Source organism: Ammospiza caudacuta, chromosome 8, assembly GCF_027887145.1.
Source record: "Ammospiza caudacuta isolate bAmmCau1 chromosome 8, bAmmCau1.pri, whole genome shotgun sequence".
Lineage (NCBI taxonomy): Eukaryota > Metazoa > Chordata > Aves > Passeriformes > Passerellidae > Ammospiza > Ammospiza caudacuta.
The window spans coordinates 13,944,105-13,958,904 of NC_080600.1; the positions used below are offsets into that span (position 1 = coordinate 13,944,105).

General features: G+C 38.8%; 1 protein-coding gene across 1 annotated transcript in view; it reads right to left on the minus strand.

The window, feature by feature from the left end:
* HIBCH (3-hydroxyisobutyryl-CoA hydrolase) overlaps positions 1-14,218 on the minus strand; it is a 36,695-nt gene extending 22,477 nt beyond the window's left edge. Inside the window, exons 1-6 of the mRNA XM_058809519.1 lie at positions 14,140-14,218; positions 13,224-13,266; positions 12,269-12,409; positions 11,314-11,398; positions 10,324-10,404; positions 8,311-8,363 (exon numbers count right to left, since the gene is read on the minus strand). Coding sequence (XP_058665502.1) covers positions 8,311-8,363; positions 10,324-10,404; positions 11,314-11,398; positions 12,269-12,409; positions 13,224-13,266; positions 14,140-14,171 — 435 coding nt within the window. The 5' untranslated portion in view covers positions 14,172-14,218. The remainder of the gene's footprint in view (positions 1-8,310; positions 8,364-10,323; positions 10,405-11,313; positions 11,399-12,268; positions 12,410-13,223; positions 13,267-14,139) is intronic.
* Positions 14,219-14,800: the final 582 nt, after the last annotated feature.

Genomic DNA, 14,800 nt, shown 5'->3' on the forward strand with positions numbered 1-14,800 from the left:
CAAAGGGCAAATATGTCTGCAAACAAATGTGCAAAAATAGCCAGCAAAAATGTTTTCAAAGGCAGAGGGAGTGAGTGGAATTGATTCAGGAAGCAGCAGGAGCTTACAGCTACAGTGGATCAAAAAAAAAAGGATGTAAGAGCATTACCCCCTGCACCCAGACACAATGAATCTTAAACTGAACCAAAATTAATCTTTGTTTATCATTAATGTTATGGCCCACTCCAAAGAGTATAATCCATTTTCATCTGTAGATACTACCAGACAAGATGAGCCAGAGCAATGCAGTGTGACAGATCAATCTGGACACTGAATATCACCTTCTTTGGCTGCTGACATAAAAATCAACTCTATACAAGTGTTTTAAAAATATCATTAAAACAGTGGGTATTGTGAATGTTTCAATAATCTACTGTGGCATTTTCAAACATAAAATATTGATGTTATATAATTTAAATATAAAAGATTTATTTCCATATACTGATTATGTATTAGAGAGTCTCAGTCCAAATTGCTACAGAGACACAGAAACACAACAAGCTGACTGGAGACAGATCATCTCCAGTAATATTGGATGTCTCAGAGTTGTTCCTCTGACCCCTAAGTATTTAAATAAATTGAGCCAACTACATAAATAGTAATCATTTAGGTCAGGTTCTTCTCAAAAGGGAACTTGGGGAAAAACACACATAGGCCATTCTATGCAGCAATGCTGCTACAGTGAGTGTCCTTTATCAACCAGATTTAAATTGACTTCTTAAGAGCCCCAGTTTTCAGTCACCACAAACAATTTTTCCTGGGGCAGCTATCATAATCTGCACAATTTTTTATGGACACAAGACCTGTGTTGCAACAGAGAGAAATGAGAAAATGTAAGAAGACCTGGATCTGAAAAGCCTATAGTTCTCAATTGGTAAGAAGTGCAACTTTTTCTAGTTTCACATTTGAAAGTATTCTTTTTGTCCCAGTTTTGTTTCTTTATACATAACTGGCCATGTGTAGTCAGAAGAAAAGATAGCAAATGCAGCTTTTTTATTGTTCCTAAAATTCTGGAAGAATTGTCCCTCTGTATCACCTAAAAATGTAGCTACTGCAAGAAATCCCTGTGTCCAGCTCATCAAGTCTTGATGTCTGCAGGGAGGGCAGGCAAGTGGGAGGGAACCTGTTCCAGCAGGTTCAGTGCATAACTGAGCTTCTAGGTTTTATCTTAAAATGGAAGAAACACTTCTTGTTCTTCAAGACAGGTACATGCATCAGAACTTTATTTAAATAGTGGCACAGTTATTTGGGACAGCAGGAGTGAATCCAGAGGATTTTTGTAATGATGTTCTATTCATCTGAAAGATGTGCTTGGAAAGTGTAAGACTGATTGAAAGTCTTACAACTCAAGGAGGAAATGAGCACTCAAATTCCTCAGGAACTGAGGAAAATGAGCAGAAATATGAAAGGATGGAGAAGCAGGCAAAGATAATTCCCTTTAGAAGATTTAACTCTTTGATCTATAATAAACAGAAGGGGAGGGAAGTAATGAGATAACTCTCAATATGAGGCTAGGTAGGTACACAAAGGCCTAGAATTAGAGAAAAAAAGAGAGACTTTCAGCATGCAAGAGTCTGGTGTTAAATGGAAAGAACAAATCTGTGCAGAAGCCAGCAAAAACCTGTCACTGTAGAGCAAGGAGAGGGAGAGAAAAGGAGTTTGACTTACTGTACCAGAACTGAGCTATAATTTAAAATACTTGTATTCAAGACAGTGCTTTATGATTGCTTTGGGGAATAACATCATGTGCAAATGATTAACAGAAAGAAGCACTGAATGCTCAATGTGAAGAGCTGCTGCCATTCCAGTCTGATTAGCCACAGAATGAAGAGCACCATTTATCCCTGGGATCACACACCAGAGCCAAGCAGGCACAGCAGCGTGGCCAGATGGCAGAGGGACTGCAACAGCAGCAAGGAGTGAACCCTTCCTTAGGCTTGCCTCAGCATTGTTTTCAACACCCCATATTGCAGGAGGTAAGTGGTGCACAAGGCAATCTCAAAACTATTTGTTTGTACTTGCAAAATCTGTGTTTTATTTCACAGTAAAAGCTGCCTTCAGCTTTGAAGCACTGGCAATAAAACAGGCCACAAGCTTCTCTGTGGTACACAGGCACGAGGGGGGAGGAGGACAGGCAGAGAGAGGACAGGAAAGCAGCTTATCTAGGTTTAGTATGACAATTACTCTTACTCCAGGGCAGATTTTAGAGTGTAAATTAAAACAAAACCAAAGATGTTCCAGAGCATGATGGCTGACAAGACGCATGACATGCTTACTAAAAGGAAGAAAAAGAATAAGAATCAGGACAAGTCCCAAGAAGTACTGACATAGATTCCAGTTTCCTAGCTTTAAAAAGGCCTAAAGGGGTGATTATGTCCATTACAGTAGAGAAGTACTATGTAAAATCATAATATTTTGTGAGGTTTCATATGCTGCAGCTAGTCAGCCCAAGCCCCATATATATACATCTATATAGATATAGATAAATATTAAGCAGTATTTCCATGATGTGCAATAAAATTTGCACCCCAAATTACACCACAAATGAATAGCTTTGTTCTGTGGGCAATATCCACTTGTAAATGCACATTCCTGTAATTAAAAATTGCATCAGAGTTGGCAAAAGAAGTGAGACTTTATAGATTGTTTAATCCTAATGTTTCCTAGTTTTTGAATGTTAGTGTCAAATGCTGTTATCTACACTTCTGAGTAGAAGTTGCATGCACACAACTTATATGACTAGATATGTGTTGGTAGTGAAAGAAACATTCCTGAAGAGTTACAGCTGCACAATCTGGATAAAAATGGGACAGGATAAAGACAGTTATTGGTCAACTCCAGCTCCTTTGTGTACTAAAATTCTGTAGACAAAAATGGATAACATACAAGCTGCTTATGACATCACTACCAATTTACTTGATAAAAAATATTAGTTTAATAAGGATTGTTGACCAAATCCTGCTGAAGTGTAAATGTAGATGTTTGTAACTACTGGTAGATGTGCCATCAGGTCCTGAGATCTGACTTACAAGGAAAGGCAGATTCCTCTAGCAATGTCAGCATCTGGAATGTTTTGCTAAAATGAAATGGCAATAATGTGAAAAAGAGCTAAAGCTAAATATTAGGTACTGAGTTTATTCCTCTACTGCAATATGGATTCAGTAATTCTGACACTGTATTCCAGAAGAGAAAATGCACAGGTAGATGCACAATAGATTTAGTATTTCCAAACCATGGAGTAGGTTCAGGAATTTGGCTGCATGTGTTTCTCTGCAGGAACACCTGCATTACCCCTTGATTAAAATGACATAACTCATTAGGCATTCTGAGAAAGCTTCATATTTTAAATTGCAATGTTTGTGAGGTCTCCCCATCATTGCATTGCTTCCTCTCACAAACTAGCCAGGGAAGCACAACCTAGATATAATCTGGGAAGTGGAGGGCACCATCCTCTGAAACAACATAAAGTGTTAGCAGCAGTTGGCAATAAAACTGAGCCAATCATCAATGAAACTTCATTTGACAGCTTCATTATCTGCTTGGATGATGAAGTAACCAGGATTTCTATAATTCACAGTTGACTTCTGGGGAAGGCAAACACTCTGAAGGGCAAGATTCAAAACCATCTCGCTTTGGAGGAACTAACAAAATGAAAATAACTACACTCAGGAAGGTGTAATCAAATACAGAGATGGTAAGTGTGCTTCCCATGGAATAAATGCCTTGATGCTTTCAGGAGTTTACAGCAACCATGCAATTAGTGCAAATAAGGCAGTGCTGCTGTGAAAGGAACTACTGAAGGTATCACACTGCAGCAGAGCAGAGGGGAGAACACTCAGCCTGGATTCCCTACACCTGGGCAGCCTCATCAGCACAGGGCCACCTCATAAGGCACTCAGGGTCCTGGAATTCAGAGAAAAGGAGTACTTTCTTTTCCTTTGCAGTCTTTGAAGAAAAGGGTGGCTCTGCAAAACTGACTCTTTGACAAATGAGTTCAGTTCAAGGAAGAAGATTTAAAATTGGTAAAAGGTAAGCAATAAAGAAATACACTGTGATGGAAGTTTATGTTGGGCAATGAGGAAAGAGGTGACAGTAAGAATTTTGGGAGTAAGTAGAAGTGGTGGCCTCCTAGGACTGGATGCTCAAAACTGCTATTTACATGGATTATTTGTGACAGAGTATCTCTGTAATATAGGGAGGATAATTATTCTGCTCTACTTGGTGCTGATGAATCCTCCAGCTAAAATATTGTCTGGTCTCTGGCAATAAACTGTAGAGTATACAAATGGGAGAGATTCCAGGGATTGCAAGAGGACTAAAAGACTTAATCTGTAAGAAAGGCTGAATAGCTATCCTTATCCCTTTTAAAGAGAGAGGACTAGGAGCAAGGAGTGCAAGTATCTCAAAATGTCCACAGGGAGCTGTGACTAAGACTGGAATGTGTTGATTACACACACTGAAGACTTACATTAGACACCAGGGAAACCAAGCTTGAAAGAATAACTAAGCACTCAGGTGGCATATCTAGAAAAAAACAGTATTCCTGCTGTTGGAGAGTTCTGAATGCATCAGGTGAAAATCAGCTAGGCAGTCATCTAGTTGTACTTGCTTAACCCTAATGCAAAGGAATAATACTGATGTTCCTCCCAGCTCTACACATTTGTGTAGTCTAAAGCTTAACTTATTTCATATTACACAAGAGAGTAACACTCAAACAGTTCTTAAGAAAATTCTACTGTCCAACAGTCACCCTAAAGAAACTAAGTAAATAACTTAGATGTTGATTCAGTGTAAGTAAGAGACCTTGCCTAAAAACCCAGGTGTGGTGACAAAACTCAAGAAAAGCCACTCATGAACCCAAAGACCCAGTCACAGGTTGCTATTTTCTTCTCCCAGGCTGTACTCCTGAGGTCCTCCTCTGAGGGAAGATTAGAGGAGTCAGTCCTGTGTACTGATACTGCTCTCACAAACTGGGCCCCACAATCTGAGGGAGTCAGAGATGCAAATTTGATCAGACTGCAAACTATATTAAAGAAAAACCTTCCCATTAATCTTCCTAAATGTAATGACTGGAAAATAAGATGTTTGGAATAACTCAAAGTACAGTGCTTTACAAAGGATTTAAGACAGTTAGCAATTCTACCAAACTTATTTCTGCACTGAAAATGTTGTTTAAATGTAAGTTAAAACCTACTTCCCCCACAGGAAGATTTTTTTCATCCTAAAACAAAAAGCCTAAATTTTCAAAGCAAGGCTAAAACAAACTTAGCAAATATGTTGCATAAAAGACCAGACTAAAGGATTAAATCCTGTAGAAAGTTGTCCAAAGCCAAGAATTCTCATGTTTGAGCAACAGTCTCTTTACTAATCAGTAAAAAAATAAGCATTAGACAACAGGCCTGAAAGAGCAACAAGCTGCTTTTCACAAAGCACAACATTCAGCTTTGGAATGTGAGGCCTTTCTGAACAGCAAGCCTACTTATTGTCAAAAGTATGAGAGGTAGAGAGAGGTGAGTGTGACCACTGATGGTTACTTAGCACTGTGGCTCTGAAATACAGCCTGGCTCAGCAAGTTTCTAAAACCTGAATGCTCTAGAATATGATACTACAAAAAAGGGTTCTTCATTCATGCTGTTACAGATTCTTCTGTAAACTGCAAGTAATGGCCTTTCCTCCTGAAAATGTACTTCTCATTTTGCAAAGCTACTGAAGATTTTACAGATTTTTAAATTGTATTAAGTTATTCCAGTGACCTTGACCATCTTCACCAACTTCCAAAGTCCATGCCCACTTTTTCTTTTTTTTTTCCCTCTGTCAAATATTCTCCTTGAATTCCAAGCCAAATCATTGAAAAGCCACCACTCAGTCTGTCTAGTGTGCTTTATTTGGCTCTGAAACAGGTCTCAAAACAATTTTATGAATCTTTTTGTCTGTCAGAGAGAGTATTTGACGCAGTAATTTACTTTGTGCCAAAGCCTTTTTTAAAACCAGAGCTTAGGCCTGATCTTATAAATCATCTATATTCATCTCCAGAGAACTTAAGACAAGACTGTGACTTTTCTAAAACCAGAAGACCAAACTTAGGATGTCATTTGCAGACAATAATATTTTTTAAAGCCCCAAACATCTGAATTTCTTGCCAACTGTTTGGGTACTTAATTTCAAGAAAAAGAAAATTTACAGATAAAAATCAGCTAAATCTGAACTAGTTTTTAGCAATGTGAGAGTGCGTGCCCAGTGCTCCTTTCAACAGAGCCCATCCTTTAGCAGTAAATGTGGTATTTATAACTCATTTCACTATTTTTCAGTAAACTGCAGCCACCTTTGCTTCTAACAAATTTGTCTTACAAATCTGAACTTACTGTTCCAAATAAGTACAAAAAGATGAAATGATATATTTATATTGAATATCATCAATTTTTGATGAACTACAGGAGAACAGAAAAAGGTGCTGAGAACAAGCTCCACAGCCCCATCTGTTGGCTAATGAAGCTCCCAAAACCATCTACCAGCCCCTAGCCAATAATGGAAGTAGAACCAGTTCATTTTTTGGATAAAATTCCAGGTTTCACTATCACAGATCTATGGCATCTGTGCACCAATAGTAACCTTTACTATCCAAGCACATAGTAACTGATCTTCTAAGACACTTATGTGATTTTTTTTACTTATTTCCACTAAATTAGGCTGCATATTTTCTGAGTTAAAATCTAATTCCCTACCCTGAAGTGAAGATGCTACTTCTAGGATATGATAAGCAAATTAAGGTATGATTCAGACCCTAATGGCAGTTAAATTGTGTCACAGTCCCACTGAAATTTGGGTATCCTGCACTAAAATTTGGTTTATCCTGCACTAAAATACAGTTTCAGACTAACTGCTGTCTTTTAAAAGCTTGTCAGAGGAAAGAGAATTCATAAAGAATCTTAGAAATGCAGGATCATCTGACTCCATTATGTTCTTTTCAGTCCAAAAATACATTTTCCTTTCAAAGGACAAAATTCTATTCTTGCTCAGGCCACAGTCATAACAAGCCATCTGCAGGACCTTTTAAAAGATATTGGCTGCTGGGCAGTTTTGCTCATTCATAGCTTTCCATCCTATTATTCAAAAGTCCATAAAATAAATGGACTCCCTATCTCTTATCTACAAACCTTCAGGACTGCTATGGTCAATAAAGCAGTTTTTCTGCAAGAAGGGCTACAGAACAAGTGCCCTTTATGCTGCAAACAATGGATGTATGCTAGGCTGGGGGGAATGGCTCTCTAGCTGAGATCTTAGGGACTTGGTAGCAAAGAAGCAAAGGGAAAGAGAGCTGCTGTGTGTTTAGATCAAAAGCTGAGAAGAGCAAAACAGACAAATGAAATGTGTAAGGAAAGATGAAAAGAGTCATGACAGGTCATGGATCATGTAGTGTTCCGCTTATATTTATCTTTGACAAACTTTATTTAAATAGATTCTACACCCATATCATAGGGACATGCCAGAGAACAATACAAATCTAAGCAGTGACATGGCAGACAGGCTTCATCGTTAAACTCAGTGTTAAAAATAACTGAAGATTATTTTAATCCACTCTCTGATGTGCTGCAAATATATCCTACAGATGTGAAACTCAATAGAACAGTATTTTAGCATGTAAAAAAAGCATGGCATTGCTCTTTTATCTACTTATGGTGCTTACAGACAGTAACTGCTGAAAAATTATTAACATTGAGTATAACTAGCTATATGATGGAGTCTTCTCTGTGATGCTTTAGTAATAAGGTGCAGCCCTGTGTGGAATCAGTACCCCACAAATTATTATTTAAAAGTACTACAGAGGTGAGAAAGTAAATGCATTTCCAGATTATTTGCTGGAAAAATATAGAACTCATGAATGTCTGTTAAGGTGTAGCTTAGAATTCTCAATTTCTCAAAGAGCTGCTCTTTAAACGTATTTTTATATAATTCTGTTTTTAATACACTTAGAATGGAGAACTGTTCTCAGATTTTTGTATAGTATATGAACTCCCCCTGGGGATTCTGAGAACCTCTGAGAGGGGATTCTGCTCCTTTCCCAGAGGAAGCACTTGCACTAGCTACCAAGGAACAGCAGAGGTCCTACAAGGGCAGCAGAGTACCCAGACTAGCAAGAGACAAAGGTTCAGATTATGGTGTTTGTTCTTCAATCCATAGGTTGGAAATGCCTTGTGTGTGTTTCATTCAACTCAGACACAACATGAGATGACTTTAAAACAACCAATCAATCAGTTAAGGTCCTTAACTTACCCCTCCCATTGTAATGCCATCAATAAGTGCCACATATGGCTTCTTGCAGGTGCCTGTAAAAAATGTAAAGGAAACAATCATTCATCTTTTTCAAGAGTGGACCTGTGCCTAGCTGCCACATGACAGGTTTCCCTACATCTTACTTCAGCAAGAGCAGCAGAAAATAAATGGGAATTTAAGCAGTAATCATATTATCTTACAATGAAGGTAGCTAATGTAATTCTTAAGTAATGAAAAGAAACAGCAGTTCCTGATTTACTGGATTGTGAGTGTTGTAAGAGAACATTATACAACTATCAAACATCGGATTGCTTGTTATGTGAGTACCTGACAGTTCAGCCAGCACAAATAGCTCTGTCTGATGTTGGGACACAGCAGATGCCCTTTCACCCCCTCTCACAGCCTGGATTAGGAGCACAGGGTGTGTTCCAGCCCTTCAGTGCTTTATTACAAAGCCAGAAGGATGGGTGGGTTCAGCCACAATGTGACTGTAAATTCTGCAATGCAGGCATGTCCTGTCATGGCAGCTCTTGCACACAGCCCTGAACATGGTGCAGGCAGGTTCAGTGACAATGTCCTGAATTGCCAACTTCATCTCTTGGCCCCTTTAGAAGGCATAAAACTAAATCCCAATGCTTTCAATTACCATTCATGGAAAGACTCAGAACTTGACTGTGAATGAAACAGCTGCCCTGTATTCAGTGTTTTCAGGTCAGAATTACTGCTGATACAGGTATCCCCTGCAACCATGTTGTGAGTTTTTCTGTAACAACTATACAGAGCCTTGTTCTTAAAATAAACTATTTTAAAAGGCAGTTCAATCCTTCAAATCAGTAGTTACAAAATGTTAAGAGAATTGTATTTTGAACTTTGTTCTTACACAAACATCCAAGCTAATGCATGGGCTGTAGATGCTACTCCCTGAACCAAATTTCTACAGCAGCAAGCCTTTCCCATTGCAATGCTGTGACAGCAGCTCCCTGCTGTATTTTTAAGTTATGAAATATAAGATACAAATAAATATTTTTAGCAGAAATCTCAGGCTTAAAGGAATACATTCATACTAAAGCTAGCAAAAATCTAGGTTTTGTAATTACATGCATGCATTAGAGATATTAAACAGCTAATTATTAAAAAAAATTAAAATATGAAAGCAGACTTTTAAATTATGTACCCTTGCAACAGAATCATCATCAAGTTCAACTGGCAAGGTAATACTATTTTTTCCCCAACTATTTGAAACCTAAAACTATTTTTCTGCTTTGTATTGGTGAAGGAAAGAAAGGCACGTGACAAGCATGCTCAGTCCTGAAACTCTGTCAAACAAAGCAAAAGTAACTTTTCAAGAATTTCTCTATTAGCTGTGCTCTTCTGTCAGCAACCCTCCTCCTGTAGTGACTAAGACAGGATACCATATTTTAAAACTAAAACTGTATTCAATTAAAATATGTTTGGAGTAGTTTCTTCTCATCAAAACCTTCAACTCTTCACTTTTACCCTAAAGAATTAATATCTTTCTTTAATATACTTCACCCAGTGTCTCTGCAATAAACTAAGGCAGCTCACTCCTGAGTTATGCAGCCCTAGTCTTTCATGCAGTCTATTTAAATGGAAAGCATTCATATAATTTAATCTTTTGCTTTCTAACTGAATATTAATGATTTTCCACACATCTATTTTTACCTCAGGTCTTCTTTGAAGCAGATCAATAATACTTAGGGCAGAATTGCAGCATCTACAGCTAAAACTAATTCTCCCACAGAGGAAAGAGAATTAAGCAGAACAATGGGATGGGATAAAGTAGCTGTCACAATAACTCAAACAAATGAAACACATTCTGCATGCAAGGTGTAAAAATGGGATATGTTATATTACTGCTATTGAACTTGGAAAAAAAAAATTACTACTTCTCTGATGTTACCACAGTCTTTAATAGATTATCAAAGAGATAAATTTACATTTGAAGCCAATGTTATAAGAACTGTACTGTTTCAGACATTGCTGTTAACATACCAATGGCATTGTTCAGCCTGTATTCTCCTATGAAGAAATCTTGTATCAGTTTACCTCCAACTTTTCCCGCTTCTGTGATGGCTTAAGAGAAACAAAAATTCCAAAGATAACTGTAAGTTTAACAGAAAATACAAGTAAAAGAAAATAATGCCTCATAAGTTGGGTCTTTTCCTACAGCAAAGAGAGACCTACTTAATTCTGCTTTATTATATTTGAGAAAATTTGCTCAAAATTAAATATGTACATAAGTCTCAGATTTTATTTAACTGTATTTTGCTGGACACTGTGTCACATACTTGTGAGAGTATGGTCCATTTTCTAACCCCTCCTAATGTCTAGTACTCAATTGTGATATTTTTCATACCAACATTTAGAACAGTCACTTAAAACTGACTATTCTGAAGACTCGAAATACTAAAAATGAGAAGCCAATTAGAGTATGACATAAAAATATCTTTTCATATATTGTAATAACAATAACCTGTGCTGCTTGTTTACCTACAGTTTACAACAATTTTGATAATTTTGACACTTTGGAGATTTCCTGCAGTACACTGCTAAAAAATAATCACAGATATATTGATCACCCTTGTCAGATCTGTATCTAGCCATCTAAAACACTAGACACAAATTATCCAATACTATCAGAGCTACCTGTAGGGCCCTTTCTTGGAAAGAGACTGTCAGTAATGAAAATTTGGGAAGAGAAAAGTAGAGACAAGAACCCTCTCCTCCCAGAATGACTGGCTGGTATAACAATTTATTCATAAAAATGTAATTTTTACTCTTTTATGCACTGTCCTGGCAGTTGCCTCCTGATAAATACCCTGAATAGCATCTGCAAATCAAGGTGTCCTAAGAGTCAGCACAACTGATCTCTTACTCTTGTGCAGCAAGATTTTGCTTACCCAAGACACAGTAAACACAGGAAATCAACACAAAGTAGTGACTGGGAAAGACATCAAATGTTAAAGCAAGGATAGTCCTTACCTCGGATGTCACCCCCAGCACAAAAAGCTTTTCCTCCAGTTCCCTTTATAATTATTAGAAAAGTTTCAGGATCTTGCTCCCATGTCTAAAAAATAAGTAAATATTTCCACATAAGATTAAAATCTGTTTAGTGTCTATAACACACAATTCACTTTTTCAAAAAGCAAATCAAACCATACTTTAAAATAGATTGTCTTAAACTGAAGTTTGAAATCTAAATGTCTTTCTGCCACTTCTGCATCCTATTCAACCCTGAGAGCAGAGAATAGCAAAGCTGCCTTTCCTATTTCAGAAAAACACCTGAACACAGCTCTCAGCCTCTGGAGAAAGGCAGCACCCACAAAACAGGGCCTGACAGAAATCAAAAATTGACACCTTTTCAGGCTGTGCTTCAAAAATATTTAATAAACACCAAAAGGCATCAGACAATTATCCAAAAAATATTGGTATCTACTGAATTTGACTCTGTGCATATGATAAATAGCATTATTAAACTAAAAGAGACTATTTTCATGCTTAAAATCACGTGGTACTTCACTAGCTTGTAGAAACAGTGTCTGCAAATCCATGAGTTCTCATTTATGGAATGACACTGAAAGCCCCCTGCTTCCTAGGGGCTGGTATCTTATTTTCAATCATGAAAATGGTACTGCACTCCTGATGGAAAATGGTGAGCACTGCTTGCTCTAAATTCAGTCCTGGCATTAACATGTGTGTGCATTTACCTATGAAGAATGCTAAATTTAACTCTGTCTGACAGCCTGATCTTTGATGTGTCTTCTCTTTCTAACTTGCTTGACTCTGCCTGGTTTTTCCCATGCTATAAATCTGAGCTCACTGTACTCACACAAACTTTCATGCTTTAAATCACTACACTAAGAAGTGTCAAAGTGCATTTTAAAACTGGTTTCAAATAGCACATGTATAGTGGACGGGGAGAAGTGGAGATACTAACCTTTAGTTGAGGATAGATTTTTTGGATCATAGGCAGATTTAGTGCATTGAGAGCCTTGGGTCTATTCAAAGTTATTACTCCTGCACCTCCTTTCTTTTCCAACAACACTTCTGCTGCTGAGTCTGCCTGCTTAGACATTTTCTGGTCATGCAAAAACAAATAAATAAAGCAAATGTCATCAGTTAGGTAGCTCAAGTACATAGTTACAAAGTGTTTATGGAAATATATTCTCAAAAAACACATTATCTAGGATCACAAAACATGCATTCTGGAATTGTATGCTAACTTTTTCCCTCTGTACTTCTATTTGCATTTCCTAAACAGTTCTTTGGAAATTACTTTGAGTCTTTCAGAGTAATAGAACTTAGGCAAGTTTTTGGACCACACATTCTTTTACGGTAACATTTTGAGTTCAGTTAAATAAAATTTGCAACAGAGACACACACACAAACACAAAAAAAAAACCAAATAAAACAAACAAAAAATTCCCCACCCTACTAATAAAACACAAATCCATGGTTCCTTAAAACTGACATTCTGAAAATACTTGCAAAAATTAGAACAGCATATCCTTATTGGTAGTTTGATACTGCGAACCCAAATGTACACCCTGCTTTGTCTTCAAGTAATTTTTAACAGTAGAAAAGATCTCAACTATTTTCATACTCACAGTGGGATGATATTTAAGGAATTTACGGAAGCTAACAGAGAAACAATTTATAAATTAAACAAATATCTATAAAGTAAAGCCAAAAAATTAAGCTTTAATTTACAGTATAATAGACACCTGTAACCAAGTGCTCAGAGATGTGGGCAATAAATTGCCTGAGCAATAAATGTCAGTGTTCAGAACCACTGTGTGCAGACACATTAGAAGTTGCATGGGCTGTGTGCCTCAGGGGAGTTAAAGAGACCTGAAAGCTTCCAACTCAGTCAAACATGATGCTGTCCTTACCAAATGTTGAAATATTACTTGCAGTCTGTTGAGTGCCCTCAGCCTGAAAAAAAAAAAAAATTAAAAAACTAGTTATAACCATAAACCTGCCACGATTCCCCAAATATCTGACTGCCACGTTAAGCAAAGCAGTGGCAGAAAAATTTGGAAACACAAGTGCTTGACATTCGCCTCATAAGAATCAATTAAACGAGGGCAAAATTTTGTTATTGAAACAGTTGGAAATTCTTTGCTTACTAGTAAACAAATAACAGATACCAGTGTCAGCTGCTCATGTTTTCAACTTAGAACCTGAAAAATACCAGGACAGAGGGGTAGAGGATACAATTGACACTGTATGTGGCAGCCTTTTTGCGAGCATGATTAAACTTAAACATTTAAAAAAAACAAAACAAAAAAAATCAAAACCAAAAAACCTCATGTCAAAACCTTCGTCTATTTCCAAAAGCTTCAATGACACAACATTGCCCTCGTGCGTACACATTTCACATACATTTACACAAGGTTTGCGTAAGAGCTTTTGCTTCTGTGGGTGACAGTAGAGACCCAGGCTGTCAAATTTGGTGAACATGCCACTGGTTTTGAGCAGTAATTGGTTAATTTTGAGGCTGTAATTTATTAATGACCACTGAGGAAGCAGAGCTGGAGTGACAAACTTCACCTTTCAGCCACTTCAGCGCACAAACCCAGCCCACTCCAGTTAGTGTCATGTTAGTGCTGTTAGTGCCGCGGTACACTACGCTGGTTTTTAATCGCACGCTTGTTTTTGAAGGTGAAAGTTAGCGAAGGCCTGGCTCATCTAGGCCCGACCTACAGCTCGCAGCAGCTGCGGGGCTGCGATCCCCGGCCGGCTCGGCCGGCGCTCCCCTCGCTCCCCGCGGCCGCCGCTGCCGCCCCTCAGGGCGGCCCCCGTTACCTGGGCAGCGCCTGCAGCGCCCGGCCCGCCATGGCGGCACCGCTCCCTCACCGGCTCCGCGGCACGGCACAGCGCGGGGGGGCGCATGCGCGGCGCTCTCCGGGGCACCGGGAGCGGCTCCTGAGGGGCGGCCGCCCGCTCGCCACCACGAGCAGCCCTTTTGCACTAAGCAAGGCAGATTCCTTACCGGAGCAGGGAAAGGGAGCTGCTCCCCGTGCTGGATACGGCCGGCTGGTCTGAGGGCATCTGGAGATGCAGCTGCTTTGCGGGTGAAGCGAGCAATGCCGCGTGTGGCGGCAGTAACATCAGTCGTGGGGCTGGCTGCTCAAGGTGGGGAAAGCTCGCATTGCCAAACTGCCTTCGTGCACCGCAGCTGCATGCAGGCTGATAATTATTTCCAGCTGCAAGACTGGTTTCTTAATTTCTGCCCTCCCGGCTTCTCTTCACCCTTTGCACCTGAAGCACCAGGCACACCTGTACTGCCCGCGCAGCTGCTCACACACGGGCAGCGGGTGAGGTGGGATTAAGAATTAACATCCCACCAAGAACTGCTTATCCGTGAAGGTATATACATGGAGAACATGTATTTGTGTAAATGTAAATACATGGAGAACGTCTATTTCCATTTACATTTAGAGCTAGCACGTTTACTGCCCCAACA